Raw genomic sequence first — 16,312 nt, 5'->3', positions numbered from 1 at the left:
GTTAAGGTTAGGATAAGTCTCCAGGAAATGCATGTACGTCAATGTAATGTCCCCTGAAGTGGTGTGTGTGTGTGTGTGTGTGTGTGTGTGTGTGTGTGTGTGTGTGCGCGTGCGTGCGTGCGTGCGTGTGTGTGTAGAGGTGGGTGAGGTAGGTGGAGGTAGGTGGAGGTGCTAATATTAGATGTAGGCTGTACATGGACCAGGCTTTCCAGGACAAGTATATTAAATACCAACCACTGCTCGATGTGATAACCAACTTTTGGTACAAGTGTAGATAAAGCATACTTATATTCGGAAGTCTTGGCCATGTATATAAATGCACCATGATTGGTCTGAGGATTGTTGGAATGTCAAAGAGAAAAGCCAAACAAATTGCCAAATATTGCTCTGTTTCAGCTGCTATTGGCTGCTTAGCCGTGTGGAGAAGGAGATGCTATGTGTTCCCCTAAGTGCTCTGTGCTGCCTAGCCCCGATATATTTGATTCCCTGTCTTATGTAATATAATTTGGGTTAGGGTTAGGGTTACAGTCATGATGCTAAGCTAGGGCATGTGCCGACACGTCCTCTAGTGCGCGTGCCTTTCCTTGGATCTCTGTATAACCATGAAGTCGTTGGGCGACATGGGGAGATCTGGTGGCCATTACACAAACCTAACCCTTTTTCCACATTATCCATTAACTACTTAAGCTTATACATCCCTCATGTGAGCGCTAATGAAAAGCTGCGTTCAGGTACAGACCACCTTTTCATTTCAATAACGTTCACACTGTCCTCAAAGTGTCGGACACCCCGTTGATGTCAAAGCTTCTTAATGTTGTTCATGGACCCTGTGAGTGTTTTAGGTCCTTGTTGTTGTGAACTTGTGTTGCTATTGGAGAGCTTAATTAGACGTCCTGATGTGTTGATTTTTCATCAACCAAGGAACATTAAAATACCCGCCTGTTTCTAACACAAACCAGGTCCAAAGAAAGCCAAATAAAAGGGATGATATGCAATATTTTTCAACCGTCAAACCCCATTGAAACAACACTGAATATATCTGATTACTGAAGGACTGTGTTTGAATTAAAACCTGATAGATCCTCCCAAAGAGAGTCATCGTCGTCCAATTGGCACTACAATATATATCATGTAAATTGCAATATGCAAAGTGGTATATTGGTATAAATCAAATGCTGAATGGCGCCGTTAAAAAGGCTTTGTCTGGTGTTGGTGAAACAGTCTGTAAGCATGTGTTTCCTGACAGGAAGTAGGAGAGGGAATGAGGAAGTGAGGCGGACATGTTACTACTTCTGATGCTCAACTGTGTCAGTATTACCTTAAATAACTCATTGTACCCTACTGGCCTACTAGGGCATTGCGTTCCAAGAATGCAGGGTTGTTGGTTGTTCCTAGAGTCTCTAAAAGTACAATGGGAGCCAGAGCCTTTTCTTATCAAGCTCCACATTTGTGGAATCAGCTTCCAGTTTGTGTTCGGGCGGCAGACACCCTATCCGTTTTTAAGAGTGCGCTTAAGACCTTCCTTTTTGATAAAGCTTATAGTTAGGGCTGATTAGATGCAGCCCCTAGTTTTGCTGATATAGGCTTAGTTTGTTGGGGACATCTCACTTCTTCCTTCTCTCTGTCTGTACCTGTGTCCTCTCATGTTCCGATTAACCCAGCTTCCCCAAATGTCTTTCTTTTTGGTGTCTATATACGCTGGGATCCGGAGTCATGGATGATCCTGCAGTCCTGTGTCCTGGATCACGAGCCCTGGATCTTGAGTCGTGGCTGTGGTCCTGGATCATCGGTCCTGGATGGATATCCTCGTGGATTCATCTTCCTATTATACACACATGCATTTCCAAACATCTGGACTACCTATGTTGCAAATGTATTATCTCTTGGATTTCCACACGGCATCTATTGCACGTCTGTCCGTTCTGGAAGAGGGATCCCTCCTCTGCTGCTCTCCCTGAGGTTTCTCCCATGTTCCCTTTAAACTGTGGGTTTTCTCTGGAAGTGTTTCCTTGTACGATGTGAGGGTCTAAGGACAGAGGGTCTAAGGACACAGGGTCTGAGGACAGAGGGTCTGAGGACAGAGGGTCTAAGGACAGAGGGTCTGAGGACAGAGGGTCTGAGGACAGAGGGTCTAAGGACAGAGGGTCTGAGGACAGAGGGTCTGAGGGTCTGAGGACAGAGGGTCTAAGGACAGATGGTCTAAGGACAGAGGGTCTGAGGACAGAGGGTCTAAGGACAGAGGGTCTGAGGACAGAGGGTCTAAGGACAGAGGGTCTAAGGACAGAGGGTCTAAGGACAGAGGGTGTAAGGACAGAGGGTGTAAGGACAGAGGGTCTAAGGACAGAGGGTCTAAGGACAGAGGGTCTAAGGACAGAGGGTCTGAGGACAGAGGGTCTAATGACAGAGGGTCTAAGGACAGAGGGTCTAAGGACAGATGGTCTAAGGACAGAGGGTCTGAGGACAGAGGGTCTGAGGACAGAGGGTCTGAGGACAGAGGGTCTAAGGACAGAGGGTGTCGTATTGTCATACTGATATTCTGAACACACTGTGAAGACCACTGAGACAAATGTAACATTTGTGATATTGGGCTCTAAATAAACAGTGATTGATTGATTGATTGATTGATTGATTGATTGATTGATTGATTGATTGAGTGAGTATGAGAGATACAATCATCAGCAGACAGAGAACTCCTCTGTCTCAGAGATTACAGAAAACAAATCAAGACGTTCTGCAGGAAGAGGGAAGAGGAAAGTGGGAAAATGATGTTGGATGTGACAGGAAAACTAAAAGCAGGGACGACAAGATATGAGAAAAATAAATGGTGAATAAAGGAAGGTAACGTAAGGAGCAAGCAGGGAGGAAGGTGAGGAGAGGGGAGGATAATAAGGAAAGGGATTAGGAAAGGAAAGCAGAAGGAGAATGAGGTGAGAGGAGAATAATGGAAATGGAGGATGAGGAGGAGAGTGGAGGAAAAGCAGAGGAAAGGATAAGATAGGAAGAGAGGGAAGGAAAGGGATTAAGATTATTAATGGAAATGAAATTAGAGAGAGGAGAGTTTATAACAGTGGAGGAAAGGGAAGGAAAAGGAACGTAGCAAAGGAAGAATAAAAGGAAGGATGGAGGGGAAAGGAGGAGGCAGAGGAAAGTAGAAAATGGCATCCGAGTGCAATCAGAGGAAATAAGAAGAAGAAGGGAAATGGCAATGAAAGGAGAGTGGAAGAGCCCTCTAAGAGTCCTTCTGTATGCTTCACTTTGAAGGCATCGTTGGGCGTATCGTAAACACGTCGATAGTGTCAGTGCAGTCGGATTCTCAAAGCACCGCAGTCTCTTTTGAAAAGACCATAAGAGCTGATTTCAAGCTTCCACGTTGCCGTTTAATGTCTTAAAACTGCTATTACTTTGCATTACGTTGCCAGCTTTATCAACCTTTACTTGACAAAGAAACTGTTTCTTTTAAATTCACTGGTATTAAAGATCCATTATTATATATGAGCTTTAAGTTATAACGTGTGTATCTACAATGCTCAACCAACAGAAGTAAGACATAAGCATTCAAACGTTAAATAGTCTCTTGGACAGGTTGAGAATCTCTGTGGTTTAAACACTCTTTGAGAATATCCGACACAAAGGAATACAACGTTGTCTTTAAGTGTTCAAATCCACACTTCCCAGCAGACACTTTCACACACACTCATCGAGCGACAGACCTCATAATCGAATCTGTCAAACATGTCGTGTTCGTCCAGTTCTCAGCACTGGGAGGGACGGGAGCATCACGACGTGTCTCTGTATTGAACGAACACTTGGCATCCCTTAGCATCCGACCACAGACACGTCACTGTCACATTGTTCATCGCTCTAAAAACATGTTTATCTGCGACCTGGAGGGAGGAGGGCATGATGGGAAAAAGCAGGAAAATCCACCAACAATACATACGGGTTTCCATGAGAGAGCGGCAGGCTGTGGGCATGTTTGTCAGAGATTACAGGGAACAAGAGGAGGATGTTAAATCACACAGACTCACATTGTCTGTTCTGAGCTTCTTGGCGGGGCAGCCTCCATCCACAGGATGTAGCATGTAGTACAGACGCACTTTGTTGGCGTGTTTCCGACTCTGAGGGGAGAAAAAGGGACAAAAGTTAGAAATAAACAAATTTAAGTCGTGACGTATACACTGTCAATCAAACAGGACAGCCAATAATTTTACATGTTGTTGTGTTAGCAATAGGGTGGTCAGGGAAAATGTATTTCTGAATGTTAGCGTCTCCCATGTCAAAATGCTAATAGAATTCTACAGTTGGATTTTGGATTATGCAGATCATCTCAACAAACAAGCTTTAATGGCAATGAGGAGTCCTCTCAATCTCCAGGAGCTTAACCACTAAACTAAAGGCGGCTAATGTTGGGCTATAAAGGAACTACAGCACGGTCACATGACTTCACGTCACCACCGCTAAGCTAAAGGTGGCTAATGTTGGGCTATAAAGGAACTACAGCACGGTCACATGACTTCACGTCACCACCGCTAAGCTAAAGGAGGCTAATGTGGGCTATAAAGGAACTACAGCACGGTCACATGACTTCACGTCACCACCGCTAAGCTAAAGGAGGCTAACGTTGGGCTATAAAGGAACTACAGCATGGTCACATGACTTCACGTCACCACCGCTAAGCTAAAGGTGGCTAACGTTGGGCTATAAAGGAACTACAGCACAGTCACATGACTTCACGTCACCACCGCTAAGCTAAAGGCGGCTAATGTTGGGCTATAAAGGAACTACAGCACGGTCACATGACTTCACGTCACCACCGCTAAGCTAAAGGAGGCTAATGTTGGGCTATAAAGGAACTACAGCACGGTCACATGACTTCACGTCACCACCGCTAAGCTAAAGGAGGCTAATGTTGGGCTATAAAGGAACTACAGCACGGTCACACTTCGTTTCTAAATCCACCAGTGGGGTGTTTACTGATGTGTTGTATGAAGTAGAACAACAACGGTGTTAACCACACACCTTATTTTAGGATAACAACCACAAACAGATTCAGAAAACCACTGACCTCCAGACCAGAGGACAGGAAGTGCTGAAATTATGACTCATGTCTGTGTTTTTTGTCCCAAAGAGGAGGTTTAATGTAAAATAAGAAAGGTCTGAGGCACTGTTCTGGTAAAGAGATAGAAAGCCTTTAATCAGATTCATGTTTGAATAAAACTGAGTTGCTGCACAAACAGCTTTCTGAAGGGGGTGAAATGGCTTTTCCACTTTTGGCCAGAGGAGTAGATGTAATATTGAACAAGCAATGAATTTTAAAACACCTTTTTACAATGCACTGCCTTTGTCTAAAGTGCAAAACACTGCCCGTGTTATAAGTAAATGATTGCTGTTTTGGGGATAATCAAGTTAGATCGTCAACGTTAGCAATAATGAACACAAAAATAACATTTAGACACTTTTCTGAACAATATAAGAGGATATTATTAAGCTTTGTAAAGCAGCTATTATGGATTTGCTTGTAACAAATGACAATGTGAACGAGTGTTGATGAATCTCATTGAGTATTACCTCATGAATCTGTGAATGAATACTTTCAGTTTAATCAGATTTTTAGCTGTCCCGCCCACAAATAATGCTTTTTTCTTTGGAAATACTGTAAAAAGGCCACTGTTCACCTTCTGCTCATCCTCACACAGCAGAAAGACACAATTAGGAGGATAACTGGGATCATAGTGGAGGGTTTAACACATCAAGAGACAAATATTCTGTCCCTTAAGAGTCCGTAGAGACACCGAGTGTCTCGTATCTTCCAAGAGTCTTATTTTCACGGCCAAAAGAAGCATTTATTGTGTGTTGAATGTCAACTTTTATGAGGTTTTGCGATGACAAAATGCATGCTGATTAGTATTCTCTCAACACAACACCATCATAGATCTTCACCTATCGATGTCCGCTGAATGCTACGTGCATTTCCTGCCTTTTCCAATAATGTTTTGAATGATCTGATTCCCATTCCTTCCAGGTAGAAGTCCCATTAACAACAATGTCAATAAACATGAAATACACATGAAATAAAGCTTTCCTCCAAAGATCAGAATCAGAGGGGAAATTGACATTGTTATACATGAGTAACACATGCGTCACTTCCGGTTAAAAATTACGGCTCCGCCCACTTTTGGAGGAAAACAAAGCTGTCATTCGAACGGCGGTCAATACAAATTCTGAAGTTTTTGCCAATCCGATCAGAAATGTAAGAAAACCGTGGATTTTTTGATCTTCAAAGAGCCCGATTACGATGGCCAGACAGGCAAACAATTACATTAAATCATTGGAAATTGACGAGCGGGCCTAATAAAGCAGTAGGCGATCGATGTCCATAGATGAGAGTAACATCTATGTCACTTTACGGCCCCGCCCACCTTTGGGGGAAAACAACGCTGTCATTTGAACGGCGGTCAACACAAATTCTTTAGTTTTTGCCAATCCGATCATAAATGTAAGAAAACCGTGGATTTATATACATACACAAGAGTAACATCTACGTCACTTTTGGTTTATTGTGATCCTCGGGCTGCAGTCGAATAGTCCAAAGATCAGCTCCTAAGTTCTAACCCCATCGTCTATTCCTTGACCTCTGAGTGAAACGTCACGGGGTTAAGGGATAGTGGACAGGGGAATTCAAAAGGACTTAGGAGAAGAGACTGCGGTACTTTAGAGAATCCGAATTGTGTATACATTAGTGGGATAGCAGCTAGGTAACAGCAGGAAGTGTAGCATGTACACATTAGTGTGATAGCAGCCAGGCGACAGCAGTGAAAGTGGAGGTGTAAACTGCACAGGTAAAACAGATGGCCGTGACATCCCACAATGCACCTCTGTTTCCATTCTCCATTGTATTTGCATGGTCTGAGTAGATGAGGAGAGCATTAAGGACACAGGTATCTTGGTACACTTATTTAATGGCATTTATTTTACTATGTTTTTTGTCTCTTGGTGGCTTTTTCTGTGTGTTTTTGGTTGTTTTTCGGCTTATTGTGGTCGTTTTGCATCTGTTTTTTGTTGTTGTTGTTGTTGTTGTTGTGTGTCTTAGTGTACATTTTAAGCAGTACTCGAGTTGAGGAGGGATGAGGGGGGGATAACATCCCCCCTGAAATAAAAACGGTCAAAATCATCCCCCTTCTAAAACTGCCATTCCCCCTTTCCATCCCTTATGTAATTGTATCAATGAACGTGGCACTGGTATTACTGCTATTTCAACATTAATTTTGCGCATTTTGAGTAAAATACTGTGGGCAAGGGAGCACGCACACACGCAATGACATTTTTAGCAAGTCACTGACGCTATACTACGCGAGTGCCCTAGAGGGCGCCAGAGCGCCTTGATGCGCTTGTTTGATCGATGCCAGAAGCGCAGGTAACGGTCATCACAATGGCCAAGGAACCAGGAGGACAACGCGATCTGAGGGACTTCATATTTAAAAATACTAAAAATAACATTTCAGGTAAGCCAAGAATCAGTAATATTAGTCAACTCATTACTCACTACTTTAGTCACCAAAGGTGGAATCTATGGACATAAGCAGCAATAACAACTTAGTTTGGAGTTATATGTTTTTCTCTCGTGTTAGCTAGCTGGTAAGACTCAAAACTGTTGATGAAATGATACCACCAGCACCAGAAGAGCTGAAACCCCTCCTTCAAGCAGTGAACACTCTGGTCATCTCCACAGCTGAGTGTGAACGTGGGTTTAGTCAGATGAACATTTTAACCACAACTAGAAGCTCCCTAGAGGTAAAAAGCATGTCAGCCTTGCTTTTCATCAAGTGTGTTGGCCCTCCACTGAACAAGTTCAGACCAGAGGTATATGTCAAGACGTGACTTCAAAGCCATTGCTTAGCTAACAATCCGAAAGCAAGAGCCAGAAAAAATTGAGACCAAAAAGCATGATTATGAACATCTTTGGAAACTTCTATGAGATGGGGGAGAGTGGAGTCGGCAGCCATTGACAACATTGGTCCTATTTTGTATTATCTGTATAATCTTTTAATACATTTTCATATGTTGTAAACAATTTCAATTTGCACTTAATGCCCTGTTAAAAAAAGTAACATTGGGAATGTTAACATCAAATATTTGTATTTAAACTGCAATAAAATGAAGACGGATCAATTTTTTTCGAATTGTTTCCTCACATTTTTCATGAAGTGTTTAATTTACATAATGATTTAAATAATTATGATACAAATGTAACCCTTTAGATACCAGTTTTGATCGTATACCAGTAACTGCTTTTTTGAAAAAATACACTATGATTCAATATTCTAAAAACTATGTTGACTTTATTATTAGTATAATCAGTTGATCCATCTCCGAATAATAAATGAGGGACTGTTAACCTACAAGATGTGTACCATAGACTTCCATTATAACCACATTTTGTATCCCCTCCCCCCCTTTAAATTAAAGTGAAAAAAAGATGTTGCCCTAATTGTCCTCTGCATTTGACCCTAAATGTTAGTGGTGCCATGGCAGCCCGGGGGCCGACTCTAATTCTGAGGTGCCTTGGTCAAGAGCAATGAAAGGAGTATCCGAACATCCATCACATGCATGTTGTTTTAGGAGTATAATAATTATCTTTATGCTGGTTGGTCTCGCACCCTCGGCGGGTTATCAGCACACATGATGTATGATAAAATCCACCATCCCCCCTGATTTTTTTTTACAACTTGAGTACTGGTTTTAAGCCTCCGTTTGGTCCTTCTGCATATTCTTTAAGGCGTTTTCTGTTTCTTTATGATTGTGATGTGACTGGTGGTCGTTTTGCATCCCTTTCTAGTAGTTTTCCGTCTCTATTAAAATGCATTATGCACTTTAGTTTCCCTTTTTAGTTGTGTTGTGTCTCTTTATGGTCTTTTGTGTGTATTTGGTTATTCTTTGTTTTTCTGCTGGTTGTTTTGCATCTGTTTGGTATCTGTTTTGCATCTCTTAACGGATGTTTTGCGTGTTTTTGTTGAAGTGTTGAGTCTCTTCTTGGTCTGTTCGTGTCTCTATGTTGTTGTTTTGTGTGTGTTCGTGGTTGTTTTGCATGTCTTAGTAGAGGATTCCGGTCTCTTTTGGGGTCTTCTTGACAGACACCGGCTCCGTCCATGCCTGGATCTTAGTAAGGTATTTGTAAATAAGGACACAGGTATATTGTTATACTGATTTAATTAAAACTGCTTTGACTAACTCTGTTTTAAAGAAATACTCCGAGAAGTTTACGCAAAACATATTCTTTTTAAAGACACAATTAGCTCGACAGGAACAAAGCATACTCCACCTTTGTGTTACTTTTCGGTAAAATGAAGAGGTTATTTTGATCTTTTATAACCAACTGAATATAACACGCTCACTACAGCCGAGACATTTCAAACTCTGTGTCAACAGGGACGAAATATGAGCGAGTAAACATCCAGAATAAAACAGGCAGCTTGTGTACGCTGCTAAAAATACAATATATTTTCCGCCACGGGATGACAGTTAATAATGTGGATTTAATGCTTTTCCACATTCACGGAGCTCATGAACAACAGTTTAACATCTTCTCCTGTGAGGTCGCTGCCACAGAGGCGCCGTTAACACAGGAGGAGCTTCCATTACCTCCCAAATTATATCATAGTTTATTTCACCTGCTGTCGATGGCCCTCGAGGCGTTTGTCGTTATGTCACCCTGAAGAGTTTCTACACGCTGAGGGAACATCACTGTTTCCGCAGAGCAAACACTTCCTGCTGCAGATATCCTCCTCACTGCAACAGGGCTAGATCTTAATATGTGCACGTTTCAATGTATACTTATTTAGATAAATAAAATAACCATTTTTGGTAACACTTTATATTAAAGGTCACCTATCATGCTATTTGTAGGCAATAGCATCGGTCTCAGATGTATACAAATATATGAAAAACATGTCTATGAAATGTTTTGCTCAAAATACCAAACAGATAATTCTAGCCATGCCTCATATCCCTCTATTTCACTTCCTGTTTCTAAAGTGCTGATTTGGGAATAAATCTTTAAAGAGGAGGGGTCTGAGCTCATGCGGGACCCGGCAGCTACCGTCTAAACTAAATGCTGCCGTGATGAAACGCCATATCATGGATTATCAAGGATCTGAAACAGTCTGGAGCTCAAAGGCTTTCTCTCTTGCCGGTTACACCACAAGGTGAGTTCCTTTCTACTTCCTGCTTCTTCACACACATGCTCTCCAGTACAGGTTAGCTCTGAGTGTTAGCATGCTAATGTAAACACCGACCATATTATGTCCAAAACAGTCGGGCAACGTTTCTGATAGCAACGTTTCTGATTGGCCCGTGGGTCCACATTTCAGATATTACGTCATATCGGACGCAAATCTGGATCAGCTCCGTTGTTCCCCGTTTTTATAGATTTGGGTACGGAGGAAAAGAGAGAGGGTTTTATTTTCTGACGCTGCGTGAGTTCCCCGACACACCGGGGACACATGTTGATGTATAGAGACATCACAAAGTGCATTTTGCATGATATGTCCTCTACACTTATCACAATCAACTAGTTAATTAACATATTAGAGTCACACTACTAGCTTATTTGTTATGAAAACGTTTTGAGTTATTTAGACTTAATTAACACTTATAGTTTCATGTCTTGTTACATAAGAATAGATCATATATGTTAAGTGTTATTACGGGAAAATTACTATTCTTGTGGTACTGCTGCCTCATTAGGCCCATATTGAGCATATTAAGACTCATGTACAACAACTATAAGGTGTTTGTTTGGGGAGTTAAGTTGGTATTTTGGATAGTTAAGGTTTTTGTGTAGAGTTAAGGTGGTTCTTGTAGAGTTAAGGTGATTTTTGGATAGTTAAGGTGGTTTTTGGAGAGTTAAGGTGATGTTTTGGGGAGTTAAGGTTTTTGTGTAGAGTTAAGGAGGTATTTGGAGAGTCAAGTTGGCATTTTGGAGAGTTAAGGTGGTTTTGGAGAGTTAAGTGGTTTTGGAGAGTTAAGTTGTTTTTTTGGGGAGTTAAGGTGGTATTTTGGAGAGTCAAGTTGTTTTTTTGGGGAGTTAAGGTGGTTTTTGGAGAGTTAAGGTGTTTTTTCAGAGGGTTAAGATAATATAGGACTGTATTCATCCCGAAGGAAGTTCTTGTGCCAGAGTTACAGAAATACAATACACACAGCAGCATGATAATAAAACTGTACAGTAAAAAGAGCAGTTAAATAACTACAGGAAACAGACGGTGACGTAATTAATGTGAATATTCATCTTGAGCTGATTGAAATGTTACTGTGGATGAAATATCTCGACAACTATTGGATGTTTTTCCGTGAAATTAATGTTAGTATCCACATTATTCCGTCCAGAATCAAATGAAATCTACAAAGTGAGTGTTACGAGTTCACAGTAAAAGCACAACGGGGATTTAATTAGTAGAGGACACAATGTTTTTGGAGAACAGGCCGTCCTAAAAGCTGCTTCTCCTCACACCTCCTGGGCCTCTGACCAAACGCCTGTAACCCATGACTCATCCTCGCAGCTGAACTTCGTGTTCGCTGCTCATTTGCAAACCTTTAGAGTAAAACGTTCTTTAGCATTTAGCTCAGAGCACCAGTGGCTGTGGAGTCCTGTAGAAAGCTTATTCACAGATGCTTCAAAGCACATGTTCAGACGTGTTGTAATGGTCTGGTGTCCGTTTGTAATGGTTTTACGTTCATCCATGGTGTCTTTGGAGACATGTTGCGTTTCTTCGTTGCCTATTTCTGTATCTTTGTGGTTGTTTTTTGGCTTAGTGTGATCGTTTTGCATCTGTTTGTTGTTGTTTTGTGTGTCTTAGTGTAAGTGTTGAGCTCTGTTCTGTCCTTATGTGTCTCTTTTCAAACATGTTCTGTCTATTTTTGATTGGTATGTGTCTGATGGTCGTTTTGCATCCTTTTCTAGTTCTATTGCGTCTCTTTGTTGAAGGCCTTTTGCACTCAAGTTTCCATGTTCTTCTCTTAGTTGTGTTGATGTGTCTATTTTGTTATTGTTTGTTTTTTTAAGGTTGCTTTTGTTAGAAATTAAAATCAATATTTGATGATATAAGAGATTAAACACCAGTACTTTTATAACTGTTTTATTGTGAAAATACTTCCGGTTAGTTTACGCCTGTGGTTAAAGTTTATTTTGAAAAGCTATTCCGGAAGGGATCACCGAAATACCAACAGTAGCTTGACTTCAGGCTTTAGGGGAAAGTAACGATTGCAGCCGTTAAAACGTATTAAATATAAAGTTATGAAAGAGATAAGAAGGAGAAAAGGCATGTGGAAGGAAGCAATGAATGTAAAATGTCGAAATCCTCTGTTTAACGCGATATCGGACACAGAAGAACGAGGGGGGAAGTCCCCTACGTCACCACAGAGAGGAGGAGGAGCCAAATGAGATAATGTGGACCTCTTCTGCTCGGCCGACACTCAGAGAGGGAGCTTCTCTCTTCCCTCTCTCTGGACCATCTTCTGCTTGTAACATTACCGCGCCATTTTAATTAAAGTACCCATTTGAACCTTCTCAGAGACTCCATTAGTCTCCCTTTTTAAAGCTCCTCTCCTGTACGCGAGAATAACGAACAAAGCATAACACTTTGCATCCGTTTGGTATTGTTTCGTCTCTGTTGTTTTGCATTTCTTTGAGTCTCTTCTGGGTCTTTTTGTGTCTTCATTTGGTTGTTATTTGTGTTTTTGTGGTTGTTTTGCGTCCCTTTCTAGTCGTTTTGCGCGTCTTAGTAGAACATGCCGGTCTCTTTGGGGTCTTTTTGACGGACACAGATGGAGCACAGGCTCAACATTGCGAGAGGAAATGGGGAAAAAAAGCAAACCATCACCAGGTAAACGGTGATGACGCAGAAACACAAGAAGACACATGTTTACTGAGACTCTGACTGATGGAGGACCCTCACCTGAGCTCCTGCTGATTCACCAGAGATGGCAAAAGTACACACATCCTTTACTCAAGTAGAAGTACAGATACTCGTGTTTAAAAATACTCTGGTGAAAGTAGAAGTACTGACTAAACTTCTTTACTCAAGTGAAAGAAAAGAGGCTTTAAAGTGTCCTTCAGTAAAAAGTACCCATAGCTAGCTGCTGCTTTAAAGAGTACCTGACCTCCCTTTATATTAATAGAACAATAATGTCATTGTTAGCTAATGAATGTTTCCATGGTGAACAACGGCAACATGACAACGTTTCCATTGGTCCCTCTTCTTTAGAGAAGACCAGGAAGTGATGGATACACGGATCGTGATCCAACCAATAGGCACGCAATGACTCTAAAGAATAATGATCACGCACCAGACACACATTCAGACTAAAGGAACCAGCTGTTTGGGAAATGAGAGAAGTAGAAAGTACAGGTATTTGTGTTCAACATGAGAGAAGTAGAAAGTACAGGTATTTGAGTTCAACATGTAAGAAGTAGAAAGTACAGGTATTTGAGTTCAACATGAGAGGAAGTAGAAAGTACAGGTATTTGAGTTCAACATGTAAGAAGTAGAAGTACAGGTATTTGAGTTTCAACATGTAAGAAGTAGAAAGTACAGGTATTTGTGTTCAACATGTGAGAAGTAGAAAGTACAGGTATTTGTGTTCAACATGTAAGGCAAGGCAAGTTTATTTATATAGCACTTTTCAACACAAGGAAATTCAAAGTGCTTTACAAAAAAACGAAAGACATCAGTCAATCAGTCATTAAAAATAAAAGCTAATATAATAAACATAAAAAGAAAAAGTACATGGATAAAAGTTACAGTGCAGTCTAAGATAAGAACAGTTCAATTAAAAGCAGCGACAAAAAGAAAAGTCTTCTTGCTGGATTTGAAAGTAGTCAGAGTTGCAGCGGACCTGCAGGTTTCTGGGAGCTTGTTCCAGATATTTGGAGCATAATAACTGAATGCTGCTCCATGTTTAGTTCTGACTCTGGGGACAGAAAGGCTGACCAGTCCCTGAAGACCTGAGAGATCTGGATGGTTCATAATTTAGCAGGAGGTCAGTAATGTATTTTGGGCCTAAACCATCAGTGCTTTATAAACCAGCAGCATATTTAGAAATCTATTCTTTGACACACAGGAAGCCAGTGTAAAGACTTTCAGAGCAGGAGTGATGTGATCCACTTTCTTAGTGTCAGTGAGGACTCGAGCAGCGGCGTTCTGAATCAGCTGCAGCTTCCCAATAGATGTTTTAGTGAGACCTGTGAAGACACCATTGCAGTAGTCCAGTCTACTGAAGATAAAAGCATGGACACGTGTCTCCAGATCCTGCTGTGACATTAGTCTTTTAATCCTAGATATGTTCTTTAGGTGATAGTAGGCTGATTTAGTAACTGTTTTAATGTGACTGTTGAAACTCAGGTCAGAGTCCATGACTACACCTATATGTCTGGCTCTTATCTGTTGGTTTGAACATTGCAGACTGAAGCTCAGCGCTAACTTTTATACGCTTCTGCCTTGGCTCCAAAAACCATTACCTCAGTTTTATCTTTGTTTAATTGGAGAAAGTTCTGACACATCCAGTCATTGATTTGTTCAATGCACTTACTCAGTGTTTGAATTGGAGCATAGTCTCCTGGTGAAACGGTTACGTAAATGTTGGTGTCATCTGCATAGCTATGGTAACTTATTTTGTTGTTCTTCATTATCTGAGCCAGTGGTAGCATGTAGACGTTAAAGAGAAGAGGCCCCAAGATGGAGCCTTGAGGTACCCCACATGTCATATTTGTCAACTCAGATGTGTATTTACCTATAGAAACAAAGTTGTTTCTGTCCTTTAAGTAGGATTTAAAACCAATTTAGAACTGTTTCCGAAAGTCCCACCCAGTTTTCCAGTCGGTCTAGTAATATGCTGTGGTCAACAGTGTCAAACACAGCACTGAGATCTAATAATACTAACACTGAAGTTCTGCCACTGTCTATGTTTAAGTGGATGTCATTAAAGCCTTTACAAGAGCAGTCTCAGTGCTGTGGTTTGGACGAAAGCCTGATTTCCAGACACATCGAAACAGTTATTAAATGCAAGAAATTACTCAACGGTTGAAAAACAACTTTTTCAATGATTTTACCATGTATGTAAGAAGTAGAAAGTACAGGTATTTGTGTTCAACATGTAAGAAGTAGAAGTACAGGTATTGTGTTCAACATGTAAGAAGTAGAAAGTACAGGTATTTGGGTTCAACATGTAAGAAGTAGAAAGTACAGGTATTTGGGTTCAACATGTAAGAAGTAGAAAGTACAGGTATTTGAGTTCAACATGTAAGAAGTAGAAAGTACAGGTATTTGGGTTCAACATGTAAGAAGTAGAAAGTACAGGTATTTGTTCAACATGTAAGAAGAAAAGTACAGGTATTTGGTTCAACATGTAAGAAGTAGAAAGTACAGGTATTGGTTCAACATGTAAGAAGTAGAAAGTACAGGTATTTGAGTTCAACATGTAAGAAGTAGAAAGTACAGTATTTGTTCAACATGTAAGAAGTAGAAAGTACAGGTATTTGTGTTCAACATGTAAGAAGTAGAAAGTACAGGTATTTGTGTTCAACATGTAAGAAGTAGAAAGTACAGGTATTTGTGTTCAAAGTGTAAGAAGTAGAAAGTACAGGTATTTGAGTTCAACATGTAAGAAGTAGAAAGTACAGGTATTTGTGTTCAACATGTAATAAGTAGAAAGTACAGGTATTTGTTCAACATGTAAGAAGTAGAAAGTACAGGTATTTGTGTTCAACATGTAAGAAGTAGAAAGTACAGGTATTTAGGTTCAACATGTAAGAAGTAGAAAGTACAGGTATTTGGGTTCAAAATGTAAGAAGTAGAAAGTACAGGTATTTGTGTTCAACATGTAAGAAGTAGAAAGTACAGGTATTTGTGTTCAACATGTAAGAAGTAGAAAACAGGTATTTGAGTTCAACGTGTAAGAAGTAGAAAGTACAGGTATTTGAGTTCAACATGTAAGAAGTAGAAAGTACAGGTATTTGTGTTCAACCATGTAAGAAGTAGAAAGTACAGGTATTTGTGGTTCAACATGTGAGAAGTAGAAGAGAAAGTACTGGTATTTGTGTTCAAAGTGTAAGAAGTCAAAGTAAAAAGTAGTCAGAAAAATAAGTAGTGGATGGAAAGTACTGATATCAGAAAAAATATACTGCAGTACAGTAACAAAGTATTTGTACTCCACTACTTCCCCCCTCTGTGATTCTCACCACAATGTTCCCGAGCATCGGAGGAAACGAAGCGTCTCGTTGTGTCTGAGAGGATCCGAGAGCACGCTGACATAATGAGGC

General features: G+C 40.7%; 1 protein-coding gene across 1 annotated transcript in view; it reads right to left on the bottom strand.

Moving 5' to 3' along the window:
• Positions 1-16,312, bottom strand: part of LOC117443350 (zinc finger matrin-type protein 4-like) — a gene marked incomplete at its 3' end in the record, with an annotated part of 117,698 nt that overhangs the window by 35,055 nt on the left and 66,331 nt on the right. Inside the window, exon 3 of the mRNA XM_034079339.2 lies at positions 4,029-4,118. Within this exon, the coding sequence (XP_033935230.2) occupies positions 4,029-4,118 (90 nt within the window). The remainder of the gene's footprint in view (positions 1-4,028; positions 4,119-16,312) is intronic.

The sequence above is a fragment of the Pseudochaenichthys georgianus genome, unplaced genomic scaffold, assembly GCF_902827115.2.
Source record: "Pseudochaenichthys georgianus unplaced genomic scaffold, fPseGeo1.2 scaffold_591_arrow_ctg1, whole genome shotgun sequence".
Classification (NCBI taxonomy): domain Eukaryota; kingdom Metazoa; phylum Chordata; class Actinopteri; order Perciformes; family Channichthyidae; genus Pseudochaenichthys; species Pseudochaenichthys georgianus.
Note: the sequence above shows the minus strand (reverse complement) of the source record. Positions and strands in the feature narration are given on the sequence as shown.